This window comes from Aquila chrysaetos, chromosome 2, assembly GCF_900496995.4.
Source record: "Aquila chrysaetos chrysaetos chromosome 2, bAquChr1.4, whole genome shotgun sequence".
In the NCBI taxonomy this organism is placed as follows: Eukaryota; Metazoa; Chordata; class Aves; order Accipitriformes; family Accipitridae; genus Aquila; species Aquila chrysaetos.
In genome coordinates, this window is record NC_044005.1 from 27,053,391 (window position 1) to 27,066,681 (window position 13,291).

The 13,291-nt window shown below is 60.8% G+C and overlaps 1 protein-coding gene across 1 annotated transcript; it reads left to right on the top strand.

Annotated features, from left to right (window-relative positions):
* Nucleotides 1-1,550: 1,550 nt before the first annotated feature.
* On the top strand, nt 1,551-9,144 carry PGF (placental growth factor). Its single transcript, XM_030005600.2, has 7 exons — nt 1,551-1,713; nt 1,890-1,929; nt 2,638-2,834; nt 4,259-4,335; nt 6,099-6,128; nt 6,219-6,281; nt 6,876-9,144. The coding sequence occupies exons 1-7, from the start codon at nt 1,648-1,650 to the stop codon at nt 6,895-6,897; spliced, it is 495 nt and encodes a 164-aa protein (XP_029861460.1). The 5' UTR covers nt 1,551-1,647; the 3' UTR covers nt 6,898-9,144.
* The last annotated feature ends 4,147 nt before the right edge of the window (nt 9,145-13,291 follow it).

Here is a 13,291-nt window from a genome sequence, read left to right on the forward strand (position 1 = left end):
GGCTGGGCCTTGTGTCTGAGAGGTGGCCCTGAGGGACCTTCCTGCAAGGACAGGCGTGAGGCCCCGTGTGGTCACGGTCTTTGCAATAACAGGATTCTGTCTGTCCAGCAAGTTGGCAGCAGCTGCTGCTCAGGGCAGCCTCTGGTCCGGCCTCTCCAGTGGGAGGAAACACTCCCTTCACCACTCATCTCAAAACCATCCCTGGGGAGGTGGGGGGGTCCCCTTGGCCCTGGAGGGTCTGTGGGGTAGCAGAGGGAGAGCACGGGCATGCTCCAGCCATCACAGTGGGGATGGTACCGGCTCCTCGCTGCCCTGCTAGGGGTGAGAGAGTGAACAGGCACCGAACGCCGCCATGGCAGCCCCCGGCAGCTGCCGTGCTGTCCTGCTGAGTGATGAACTGCAGTGCACCCGGGGGCCGGGATTTCTGTGCGCTTATCTCTGCAGCATCTCCCTGCTAATTTGCCAGGCCCCGCTCCAGCAGCTTTCTCGAACACTCAGCGGTACCAATGGCTGGCAGCTCCAGCCAGAGACCAGCTCCCGCTGCCGCCTGAGCCACTGCCGCCTGCATGGTCCGGCGGGGCGGGGGACAGGCAGCTGGCATGTCCCACATCCCCTGGGGACAGACCCCACGGGACTGCGGACAAGCCACCAGCATGCTCATGCGGCAGGGACGGACCTCACACAGAGGTGGGCAGGGAAGCCCTGGAGCAGCCTCCCTGCCCTCCCAGGAGGACAGAAACGTGAACCCTGGCAGGGACACAGAGCCCGTTATTTCCCTGGGACCTGTGGCCCACGGGGGATCGTGTTGCCTGCTGGCATCTCTTCCCTTCCCACCTCCCATGGCTCCAGCTTCCCTGGCCTCTGGGCCTTAAAAATAGAACAGAAAAGGCCACAGATCTCCTTTGGGTTTGCCCTTGGCGGCAGGGTTTGGCCCCAGACCTGCTCCAGGGAACCACTGTGCCCCCTTCCTTCCCAAGCTGGCGGGACCCCCTCCCCATGGCGGACAGGAGCGGAATGCTGTCCCTGAGGCTGAGGGGTCTGGAAACCCCTGCCAGGGCTCCGGCGGCAAGGGCTGGCTGGGCAGGTGTGGTACAGCTTGAGGGAAACAGGGTGGGTGGACAGGCCTGGGGTGCCCGGGTGAGGACAGGGCAACAGCAGGGGAACGGGGTGGATGGATGGGAAAGGGGCTTCTGGGTGGGCACGGGGCGGCCGGGCCGGCACGGGGTGGCCCTGGGAGAGGTGGACAGGACCCGGGGGAGCCCAACGAGCCCAGGAGCCCCGACACAGCCCCGGTGCTTCCCGCTCCCGCTCTGCACGGGCCGGTCCCTAGAAGCCCCGGGGCAGCCCGACGGGGAAACGGCCGGTGCCGGTAGCTGGAGGCGGGGGGCTCCGCCGCGCCCGGGGGCACCGACCGTCCCCGCGGCCGCCGGGGCCGGGCACCTGCTCCCGCCCCGCGGCGGGGCCGGGGCGGGCGGGGGCGGGGCGGGGCGGCGGCGGTGAAATACGGCGGCGGAGCGGGGCGCGCTCCCATGGCCCGGCGGCGGCGGAGGCGGCACGGCGGGGCCGGGGGCCCGGCGGGGCGGCATGCCCGGGGCGGCGGGGCGGTAGCGGCGGCGCCGAGTCCGTGCCGGGGCGGCGGGAGCGGCGATGCGGCTGCTCGGCGCCTTCCTGCGGCTGCTGGTGGCCGGGGCGCTGGGGGCGCCGCCCGCCCCGGTGAGAACCGGGGGGCGGGAGGGGGGTCGGAGCGGGGGCAGCCCGGCCCCGCCGGTGCCGCCGCCCGGGGTGGCGGTGGCGGCCGGGGCAGCTCCTCCCGGCGCTGGGTGGCGAGGGGCACGGCGGCGGGTCCCCCCGTGCCGCCCCCGCCAGCGCCCGCCTTTCCCTCCCTGCAGGCCCCGGAGGCGCGGGGGACAGCCAGCGCGGAGCCGCCCGGTGAGTTGGCAGCGGGCGGCCGCCGGTGCCCCGGCTGGGAGGGGGCGGCAGCCCGGGGAGGGCTGCGCGCAGGGCCCGGGGGGGAACTTGGTACCCCCCGGGCCGTTATCCTCCCCGGAGTCCCGTGGCGATGCCGCGGCGGGGGCGGGCGGCGGGGAGCTGTGCTGGGGCTCGGAGCAGCCTGTTCCCCCCGGCCCGCCCCGGGCGCTTGCGGCACCGGGCACCGCCGCGGGCCGGAGCGGAGCGCAGCCCTGGCCCCGGCTTGCCGCCCCTCCGATGCCGGGCTGCGGGGTCCCGGGCAGGAGTACTCCCCTTCGGCTCCCCTCTGCTCGCCCCGGTGGGAAACCCGAGGGGACGGTTGTCTGCTGCGCTCGCGGGGCTGGGCTTCTGCGCCCGCCGAGGGAGGGCGGGGGAGCCGGGGGAGCCCCGCCGCGGCGGGCTGCGGGGGGAGGCGGGGTGCCCGAGCAGGAGAGGGGCTGGCGGGCAGGCGGAGGACGAGCCCATCGGGGTGGATGTGGTGACTGTTTGAGCCCCCGCACCGGTGCGCTGATGGGCTTACTGGGGGCACAAGGGGGTCCTCTGCATCCCTGTGCCTCCGTGATGGATGCAGGACCCCACGGCGGCTGCTGCACCTGCCCCGGCAGTGGGTCGGCTGGGCTCAGCCTCTCCGGGGTGCCTCCTTATAGCCCCCACCCCGCTTTCTTGCAGTCCTGACCTTTCGGGAGATCTGGAATCGTAGTTTCTGCCGGCCTCTGGAGCAGCTGGTGGACGTCATTACCGAGTTCCCCAACGAGGTGGAGTACATTTTCAGACCCTCCTGCGTCTCCCTGCAGCGCTGCGGAGGCTGCTGTGGGGACGAGGGTCTCCGCTGCGTCCCCGTGGAGACAAGCACGGTCACCATGCAGGTAAGTGCTGCTGCTGTGGGGCTGTGGCTGTGCTGGGGAGGTAGTGGGCTCCTCGCCAAGCGCCGGGAGGGTGAACTTGCAGCTTCACATTCTTCAGACATCGTAGCAGTACGGCTAACAGGGGAGCGGGCTTACTCACAACTGCTCAAATGCATGCCAAAGCAGGAGGGTCCCTCTGCCTGCTCTTTGGGCTTGTCCCTGAGTCCAGGCGACACCTCTGGTGGTACTGGCCTCGCTCCCTGCTTCCCTGCCCCCTCCTCTCTATGTGGTCCATCTTGCTGACTGCTGTCACCTTTCCAGACCTCCCCTCTCCTGCGCTGGGGCTGGGGGTGTCCCAGTTGCCTGTGACTGTTTGCTGGGGCAAAGCAGGCGCTGCCCCTGAATCATGGGGAGAAGCGAGGCTCTTGTGTGTCAGGAGATGCCTGCGATGGTACTGACAGTGAATGTGTGCTGGGGGCATGGTGAGCGTGAAGGGCTGTGCCAGCCGCATTTCCAGTTGCCACTGTGGAAGCTCTGTGAAGCAGCGTGGGAGATCCCAGACTGCGAACAAGCCGCCAGTCAGGTCTTCCCCATGCGCCAGGCAGCCGTTGTCCTCACACTGCAGCCCTTGTGCTGTGCTGCTGTAATCAACCCGCTGCTGCTGCAGGGAGAAGGGAAAAGCTCTGCTTTGCCATGGGTGATGGGCTAGAGAGTGCCTGCAATAAATCACCAGTGATTTTGGTCCCTTGGGAGTTGAAAGTGTGTTGGAAGGCAAGGTGGGAGTCTCCAGAAAATCTTGACTGAGGTGGAGCAAGAGCCTGACGTGAATGGGAGGCAATTCCCCAAGCACAGGTCTCCCTCAACAGGAGGGATCCCTCTGCCGTGTGCGGGGTGGCAATGCCAGGCACTTCTGCGCGGGCTAGTGTGGATCACACCAATGATGAACATACCCTGTGAAGCCCCTGGATGTCCCACCCGAACTCCAGGCTGGGTTGTGGACTGACACGTCACAGGGGAAATCCTGCACCCCTGGGCTGGAGTAGCACCATGGTACTGACTCCAGGCTCGGTGCTGTGGGAAAGGGGTCTAGGGGGATATCTCCATCAGAGAAGGGAGATGTGCAAAGTGGTCAAATACGTGAAAGCTCTCCACAAAGGCAGAGACAGAAAAATCTCCTATAAGGCTGGGAAATCCCAAGACCACGGGACTTAAATTACAGCCCTGAAGACATGGGGCGGTACTAGCAGAGCCTCCCAAGCTGCCGGGGTGGCCAGACCTGGCCGGTGCTGCCTGCATGCGGAGGTGGAGTCTCCGCTGCTGGAGGTCCCGAGGAACAGGTTAGACACGCATCTGCCCGAGAGGCTGGGGTGGCGAGGCAGTGCCGCCGGAGCCCTTCCAGCCCCCTCCTGCAGCCAGCTGGGAAGTAACCTTTGCTCCTCTTTCAGCTCCTGAAGATAAAGCCAAATGGGGAGGCACCCTACGTGGAGATGGCGTTCACCGAGCACAAGCAGTGCGAGTGCAGGTAGGGACCCCCGGGCTCATTTTGCAACCCTGTGCCCCTCCAGCAAGAGGGACCCTGCCAGCTCGCCCTGCGTGTGGGACAAGGATGCTCTGGGGGCACCCCAGCCATGCTGGGACACCCTCACTGTCTCTGCGCTGGGGTTTGCCGGTGCTTATGGACCTTGCTCAGCTGCAGGCTGCACTGTGCCTCTGCAGCCTGCTCCTGGCAGCCACGGGGGTGCGTAGCATTGTGCGGCCAGGTCACGAACCACGCACTGTCTGCAGGGCTGGAGCTGCTGCGGCACCCCGGCTCTGTGAGCAGGGATATCTGTGCCCCCCATCCCTGCAGCTGCCTTGGCATGCCTGGCGTGTGCTCCTCTGGCTAGAAGAGTTGCCTGTGCGTAACGGAGCAAGACTGGTGCCTCTGAGGCAGGTGTTTGGTGTGGGACAGCATGCCCAAGATGGTGGCTCAGCAGGGAGCTCCATGGCTTCGTATACCTGAGTGTGACTGTGGCCCAAAGAGAAAGCTGAAGGACTGGGCCTTGGGCCTCCATTTAAGGGAGGCTGCCCCATCCAGGGCTGGGGAGCTGTGGTTTACATCCAGGCCAACAAATGAAAGCTTAAAACGTGCAGCGCCAGCCTGGCATGGATACACAGTGCTGGCCTGGGATGGATGCACAGCACCAATCTGCCGCAGACTCGTGGCATATAGCTAACCTCTCGGGGTGCTCGCTGTGTCCCAGAAGTGGTGAGAGCTTGGGCAGGATGGGGTCTCTGCCTGGGGGCTGCAGCGCTGTGGGAGTGGGGAGCAGCTCCGGTGCTGCCCGCAGCTGGTCCCCACCACAGAGCCTCTCCAGCACTGTCTGCATGGGGGGTCCTGGCGTTTGCTCTCCATCATGATCCCTGGCTGATTTAGTATTGCGAAAACTGGGGACTGAGTGTCCTGCTGGGCAACCGTTAGATGTGATGCTTGCCTGGAAGAAGAGCCTGAGTCGGTATTCCCCTGCAGTTGTAAGAGAGGCGGTGCTGGAACAGACCCAAGGCCCATCCAGCTCTGTGCCGTCTCTGGAGTATCTCTCGGTGGATGCAGAAGGGGGAGCGGGAAGAAGCACGTGTTAATTCTCCCCCCTCCGCTTCCAGCTATTTTCCATGCAGGGAATTTCCTGAGCCTGTTGTGGTTTTCCTACCTAGGGTAACTCCCAGGGGATCTCCTGTGAGCACTTGTGCAGGTTGCCTTTGAATCTGTGTAAACTTCTTGCTTCTGCAGCACCTTTCGGCTTCTCCCTAAGTTGCCTTGCACACCTTTGAAGTATAGCGTAGGCGTGGTGAATGTCCCAGCCTTGGCCCCTATAGGGGATGCTTAAGCCAAGTATGTCATGGCTGTTGTCTGAGAACCACTACTGAGATGTTGCAGCAAATCCCACATGTTACTCAGGACGTTGCATCTTGTTTAACCAGCTGAGCTATGAAAGCTGTCACTGAGAGCACCTGAAACTGAACCTGTGCTTCCTGTCCTCATGGGCAAAATGTCACATCCCCAGGGGAGTCACCAAAGCTGACCATCCCCTGCCCCTTTGCTGTCTCTGCCTTCTCTCTGCCTACTGCAGTCAGCTCCTGGCTGAGGAGTTGATAATGTGGAGAGGTTGTATTGGGTCTGTTTTAAGCATGAATAGTAACAGGTAGATTGTGCTGTACACTGGGGCATCTCAATAAACCACCTCCAGCAGCTCAAGAGACACCATTGCCCGAGTAACCACTTCACCCTGTCCTTTTCCCACCCTGCAGGCCCCGGCAGGACCTGATGAGGTTGGGAAGGTAAGTGATGTCAGGGCTGGCGTTACCGGCTGGGATTGTGGGTCTCATCTCCCACACATCAGCCTCTCTTGTGGTGCTTTTCTTTCAAAGGAGGAGGTCCAAGGGCCGAGGTAAGAGAAGACAAGACAAGAAGAGACGTAAAGACTGTGAACTGTAAGTGAGCAGGGGCAGGTATGGGTGGTGTCTTCTGGGTTTATTTCTTTGGGATGAGCAGCTTCATTAAGCCTTTAGGTCTTTACTGACACTGTGAGCAGCGAGAGGTTTGTGCAGAGCAGAACAGGAGAAAGCAGGGCAGAGGGGATAGTGCAGTCCCAGGGTTTTCTGGATCCATGAATTTCCACTTTCAGCCTCATCTTGCTGCCTGCTCTGTCCTTCCTGACGTCCTTGGCTGGTTGTTGTTTGGGTTACTCTACCCTTTCCCTCTTTATGTTTAGCTCTCAAACAGCTTGCTGTAACAGGGCAGGCTGGACTCCTGTGGACACTTTTAGGGTATCGTGCCTGTGGCTGGCACTTCCCTGTTGCATTGCCCCGTTTTGGCTGAAGCCTGCTGTTCGGCGTTCAGCTAGCACCTACAGCCCCATTGCCCTCCTCCCTGTGAAGAGGTTGCCTGTGGTCCCTACCCCTGCGGTTCGGTGCTGGAGGGGCCAGGCAGAGAGGGGGGACCTGGGGCAAAGCAGGTTAGCCTGGGGGTCGTAGTGTCCCCCCCAGTCCCGGTGGTGCTCACTCTGTGCCATGCTCTCTTTGCAGATGTGGCACGCCACGCAGGTAGCCTCCGCTCTGCCCCTGGCCTCGCTCCTGCTGCCTGGGTTTGAGCCAGCTGTGTTTCCCCCCAGCATGGGGGGCTTGTGGAGCTGTGCCCCTCCAAGCAGTGGTGGGGAACAGGACTCCGGCAGGGGAGAGCTGACTGGACTCTTGCTTGGCCCTGGTGGGAACGCAGCCTGGAACCGAGGACTCCCTTGCCCTGTCTGCACCATCGGCGGCAGCAGGACAAGAGGACCCATGACCAGGCCTGGGGCTGAAGATGAGGAGCTCAAGCAGCGTGTTGGTGTTTGATGGCGTCCTGGGGGCAATGAGGAGCGGAGCTGGTGGATGTGCTGCTGGAGCTGGCTGGGGACAGCATGATGTGGGGGGCGAGTGGAGGCAGCTCGGAGGGCTGCAGCTGCAAAACTGCTGTGTTCTGCCAGCGCCCTGCAGCTGGGGAGGAAGGAAACCTGGGGCAGGCAAGGCTGCAAGGCTGTGTCTGTCCCAGCCTTGGCACAGGTTAGCCCATGAGGGAGCCAGGGAGCTTGCCTGGTGGGGAAGGGGAGGGAATTTGGGTTGCCAGGGCTCCTCATACTCACAGCCACATCCCAGCCTTGCCCTGCTCAATAAAACCTGGTGGTCAGATGCAGGAGCTGGCAGTGTGAGCAATCCTGTCTGCTTTCTAGCAGCTGCAGGCAGGGCTCTTCCCCATGGGCACCCACCCAGACTGGAGGAGGGCATCCTGTGGTGGCCCAGGGCTTGTCCCCAGCACCAACTCCTGCAGCAGCCAAGGGGCTGCCTGTGGTGTGATGCTGGAGATGGGCAACCAGCAGGTCAGGAGCAAGCTGCTGGGGGTTACCCGTGTGCTGGAGCTCAGGGGGGTACTGGGAGACCTTGGAGGGAACTGCCCTTCTCCTCTACACCATGGTGTGGTGCTGGTACGTCTCCCTGTTTACCATGCCCATCTTGTTCTCACCCCAGTCCGAGTGTCTGGCTCACTGTCCTGTGGCTTTCCTTCTCCCTCACTGGGCTGATGTAAGGTTAGGGCAGCGGTGGGCAGGCAGCCCATGGGCGTTCCCACCCAGCAAACACCCCACCAAGACTCATTCACCCAGCATGGGGACAGGCTGGCCTGGGGGCCTATCTCTTACGGGGAACATCCTGGGGTTTGTCGGGGACTGGTGGCCCTCATTGAGGTGGCTGTGGGTGCTGCTGTTTCCTGCTTTCCCCGCTCAGTCAGGTCTGTGCCCAGGTGTGGGGGGCAGCCCCAGCCCTCGCTTCTGCGTGCCCTAAGCAGTGTCCCTGGGGCTTTTCCTCTCCCCTTTCCTGCCTGTGCTGCGGGGGGGCTGGGGCTGGCTGCCAAGCGCATCCTGTGCTGCTCCGTGCAAGCTGTACCCTGGAGCAGCGCACACTGGTGGAAACCCTAAGGGCGAGTTGGGCACCAGCATGCTCGGGGGCACCCCTGGCATGGGTTTAACACAAAATCAAGGGTTATTGAAAGCTTCAGGCAAACAGCTAGAGGGCAAGATGTGCAAAGGATTCAGCGTTACCATCGAATGAGGTGACCCGTGGTTTATCCTGCACTGAGGAAGAAGAGTGGGGCCTAACATAGCAGGTGTTGGGGTCCAAGGCAGCTCCTGCCCACATCTGACATGGTAGCATGTAGCCAGGGCAGGGTCCCTCAGAGCCATAATGCTGGTGCTGCCTGGGGCTGGCACAAGGACGTGGGGACAGGGCAGGTCCTGTGGCAGTGGTACCCTGGCAGGGAAAGCCAGTGGTGGTCGTTGAGGCAATGTGAATCTCCACGCTGCCACCACGCAACGTGGCATGGACTGGGTGAGTTGCACCTATGCAGCTGGGCACATCCTCCAGGAGCCTGCTGGATCCGTTTTGGACCCCATTCCGCTTCTGGCATCCACAGTGTCCTGGGGCACAGCCTACATGGACTCTGCCTCAACAATGACCCATGAAGCTCCTCCATGGCTGCCTCACAGATGAGGGGGACTTGCTGCTCCCCTTCCTGGGTCAGGATCTGCATGGGCCACATGGCACCCTAGCTCCGGCGGCCTGTCCTGGTCCGTGTAGGCTCTTGCCAACCCTGCGTGCCATTTCAGCCTGGCTGGTTGTGCTTTGAGGCTAAGGAGAACTGTGTGCAGCACTCGAGGGATGTACGTGATGGTTTCTGTATTGTTTTTAACAGTAAAACTTTCACCGCGGTAGTATTAAACCTTTAAGAAGGAAGTTACATAAACCCAAGGATGTTAATGAATAAAAATAAGTTTGTCAAGAGTGGTGATTAGGTTTAAGAAAAATTCAAACAAACTCCCACCCAGCGGCTTTTCCTAATGGTCCCTGCTGTCTGGCGTCACCTCTTTGGCTGCTGCTTGGCACTGAGAGTTTTCAGGCAGCTCTGCCCAGAGCTGGGGGGGACCGGGTGCCTGCCTTGCACGTCCGCCCTGTGTGGCTTCTCCCCCTGCATTGCCTGAGCCCCCTCGTGCTGTGTGCGGCCTCAGCCTCTGCTCCTCCCATGGCATGGAATGTCGGGGTGGACAGCAAGGACGTGGGTGCCTGGGAGGGATGTGGCTGTCCCGCTGCGGCACAGAGGATCAGCTGGGGCAGAACAGGAGCAGGGGAAGGCACCACCAGCATGGGAAGTTTGGAAGCTCCATCTCCAGGCGTCTGGGGCTCCCTCCAGCTCCTGGGCATGTTTCACTGAGGCTTCACCAGCAAAGGGAACATGATGAGCCCTGACGCTCTCACAGCTGCTGCAGGCATCACGTGCCCAGGGGAGGACCCGTTCCCTTCCCTCCCTCTGCATGTCTCTGCCAGAGGGGACAGTCCTAGGACCCCCCAGGACCCTCCTCATCCCAGGGTGACAGGGACTTCCAGCAGGACATCACACCCGACGGTGACATGAGGGTCAGGGTGGAGGCCTGCTGCCCTGAGCGGGAGAGCGGGGCTCCTGACCTTGGGGCTCATGGCCACCACCCACGCTCCCTCCCAAGGGGACCAGCTGCTGTCTGCCTGTTCCCCCTCTGTGTTGCTCCCAGTTGTGCCCTTTTTGGAGGCTTACACCAGTAGTTCCTGTCAGCCCTCCCTGGCCGCAGCAGATGTCCCCTGAGCACCTCGACAAGGTCAGCTACATCAACAGACCCCCATGTTGCCCACGCGCTGCAGAGCGGGGCTGTAGGAGGGGACTGGCTCCCTTGAAAAGGAACTGGGGCAGACCCCAGCCCCAAAGCCAGCGGGGAGCAGAACAACCCCATGCTGATCCTCCATGGACAGGCACCAAACGTGCCCCAGCCCTGGTGCTCCCAAATCCCCCATCCTTCCCCTGCTTGTGTACCCCTTGTAGATGGGCAGCTGTCTCATGGGAGCAGCACGCCACTGGGTTATCAGCGTCCCTGGGCTCCCTGTGTCTCCCAGCCTTACAGAGCAAAGGTTTGTTTAATAAAGCTTTAGGAGGCAGAGCTGCAGCAAGATGGTTTAGAAGGAGAGTTATAGGGGAGACAAAACATAAGCTGGGCTCCAGGCTGCACTAGGAACATAACATCACATATTTTTGGGGAACTACCTGAAAAGGTGATGTGGAGATCAGCCCAGAGATGTAGTATCATAGCTGGTGAAGCCCTGATGTTAAAGCTTCTCTGGTAACCTCCATCCTCCCCAGTCCTGGGATGCCAGCGGAGTGCTGCCTCGCAGCAGCTCCTCCCTGCACATGCCGGCGCAGGTCTCCCACGTGTCTCTGTGCAAATAAAGATGTACCGAGGTCCTAACCTCTCGCTTGAAACTTACAAGATTTTGCATCCTCACAAAGTTGGGCATAATCTTTCTGCTTGTTGCAGCCAGCGATGTTTGCAGTCTCAGCCTGTTTTAAGCTTTTGCCAGCTCTCATGCATCTATTTTAGGCTGTGAGAAAAAGGGTGGCTCTCACTCCCCTCCCTGTTATTTGTCTTGCTGGTCTTACTTTGGAAGTTCCAACTTCCTGACAAGTGCCACAAGCTCTTCAGCAAGTTAATCTGAAAATAATCCCCCAAATTTAACATCCTCCAGACAGCACTGACATGGGAAACTGGAAGCCCACAGGTAAGGGCCACTATGCCTCAGGGCTGGTACACATCTTCTACCCTTGCAAGGCTCTTCATCACAGGCCAGTCCTTGGGGCACTTCTTGCCGATGCCTTTGGCTTGCTCTCTTCTGTGCTGTCCCTTGTCCCCCCTGCCTTGCTGGCCCCACAGCGTGACTGCTCAGGGCTGAACGATCCCAGCATTGCCCAAAAACGGCCCCGCTCAGCTCTGCAAAGCTCCACTGCGGTCTCCCAAAAGGCAGTCAAACCACTGTCTTCCAGCTCCTCCCTTCCTGTCCAGAGGCTGAACAGCTTTAACTGTGTGAAGCAATAAAATGCTTTAAATACAGTCCTGATGTGACTTTAGGTAATGGTTGCTTTATCTCTGCGAGGCCTAAAGGAGGTGTTTGGCAATGAACTCACCAGAGTTTTGTTCCCCCTCCCGGTGACTCCTCTTCACACACCTCTCCACCACCATCACCCCGATATCCAAACCCCTCTACAGATACATTATGCTGGGTTTTGTAATTTACCTGTGCTCTCCATCCTCTCCAGGCCCACATAGATCTGCTCAAGTCAGGCAGGTGAGTTGTGCCAGCAGCATCCCTGCCGTCATCCCGGGCCCTGCTTCACTTCTTGCTGGCTCAGACTTTTGAAGGAGGAGCCCTCAGGCTCTGGTGGGAATTAAAAGGCCCTAGAGACTGGGGGGTATAAACAGGCTGGGCAGAAAAAATTGGTCTCTGTTAGGTAAAGATTGGTGGGAAAAAGGAACTTAGAAGTGTTTTGACCAAAAAAACCAAAGAACCAAGCACACAGATTGTGTTTGGGCAGCAGGTTGTCTTACAAAGCTGACCCCTATGCGTCCTACCAGACCTGCCCTCTGAGGCACAGCATTAGCCTTTCGCACTCCCAAGCAAATTGTCTTCGCAAGAAAGAGGGCGTTCGGTTGTTGAACGCTGAGCTGACCTGCGGGCACGGGCTTTACTTTTCCCGTTCTGTTAACAGACTGGGCTGCGCAAAAGAGCTGCCTGGGGGAGCTGAGCCAGGGGAGATCCCCCACCATCGGTGTACGCAGGTTATGAAGTAATGGGTCAGCCCCAAACGGATGCTCCCTTGGGCATCCTGGCCTGGCGCTGGAACCTTCACTCTGCTCCGGGCTCAGATGCCACCTGGTCACTCCCTGGAGAGGCTGGGGCCAGCCCCATAGCAAGTACCAGCTCCAGCAGGGGCTGAACGCAGCGACCGTCCAGGCTGGTGTGGCTGCGATGGAACGGCACGGGGCCAGCTCCTATCGAAGTGAAACTGCCTTTTTAGAAGCATTTCCTGTTGCAATGGGACATGCCCATAGGTTAGCAAGGGATGGACAAAGATGCAGGTGTCTCCTTCTTCCCAACCCATCTTAGCACACTCTGTCTTAGGGTATCGCTGGGACTGGATTCCAGCTGTCCTCCCTTTCCAGGTCCCCTGCCACCCCTCCAGCAAGGCGGTTGTTTGGACCCGGACCGACCATCTCACAGATGCATCAAGCCAATTGGCCTGAGCCATAACTGGTTGAGCACTCCTGATTCAGCAAATCCCCTTCGCTAATAACCGTGGTGATCTAGCGGGCCCTGCAGACCTGGCCTTCCAAGAAAAAGCCAGGCCAAGGAGGCCGGGAATGTGTGCTTCTAGGTTAAGCCAAAGACTGGTATTTTCCACATACAAAGCATTTGTTGTCCACCAGCCGGGATCTCGACTACGCTGTCATTTTGCTGCACCTTAATGCATTTGTGCAGACGTTCCCTGCTCTGTATATTCGAAATAAGCCTGTAAAACCAAATGAGCCTGCGAGAGCTGGCGGAAGGGCCGGCCAAGAACCCGAGGCCGGAGGAGGGCAACGACACCTGCTTCTTGCAGGATGCAAATCAGAAAGACTCACCAGTGGCGCGGGAGGGGGCCGTGCCGAAGAGGCGGGTCACCCACCCGGGTCCCTGCTGCCTCGACTAGGTCTGCGGGGAGCTGCTGGGACGGGTGCACCCTTCCAGAGGCGGGGAGAGGCGACGGCTGTTTAAAACACGGCTAATTACCTCTTACAGGAGGAGGGAAATACGGCAGCAAAGGCAGTACTTAATGAACGGGAGCTTTATTAATTCAGGATAATTAAGGGTGAATAACAATGATAATAAAGCAAGCGGAGCAGCGGCGCTCACCGCACGTTAACGGGGCGATGAGGAGCCTGCCTTGGGGCGGGGGCGGGACCCCGGCCGGGACACCCCCCCCCCCCCCCCGCGCCGGTCCGGCCCCCCCGGCGTAGCCCCCCGCGGGGGGGCGGGGAGGGGGATACGATGATCTCATCCGCAGCCAATCAGCGCCGCCC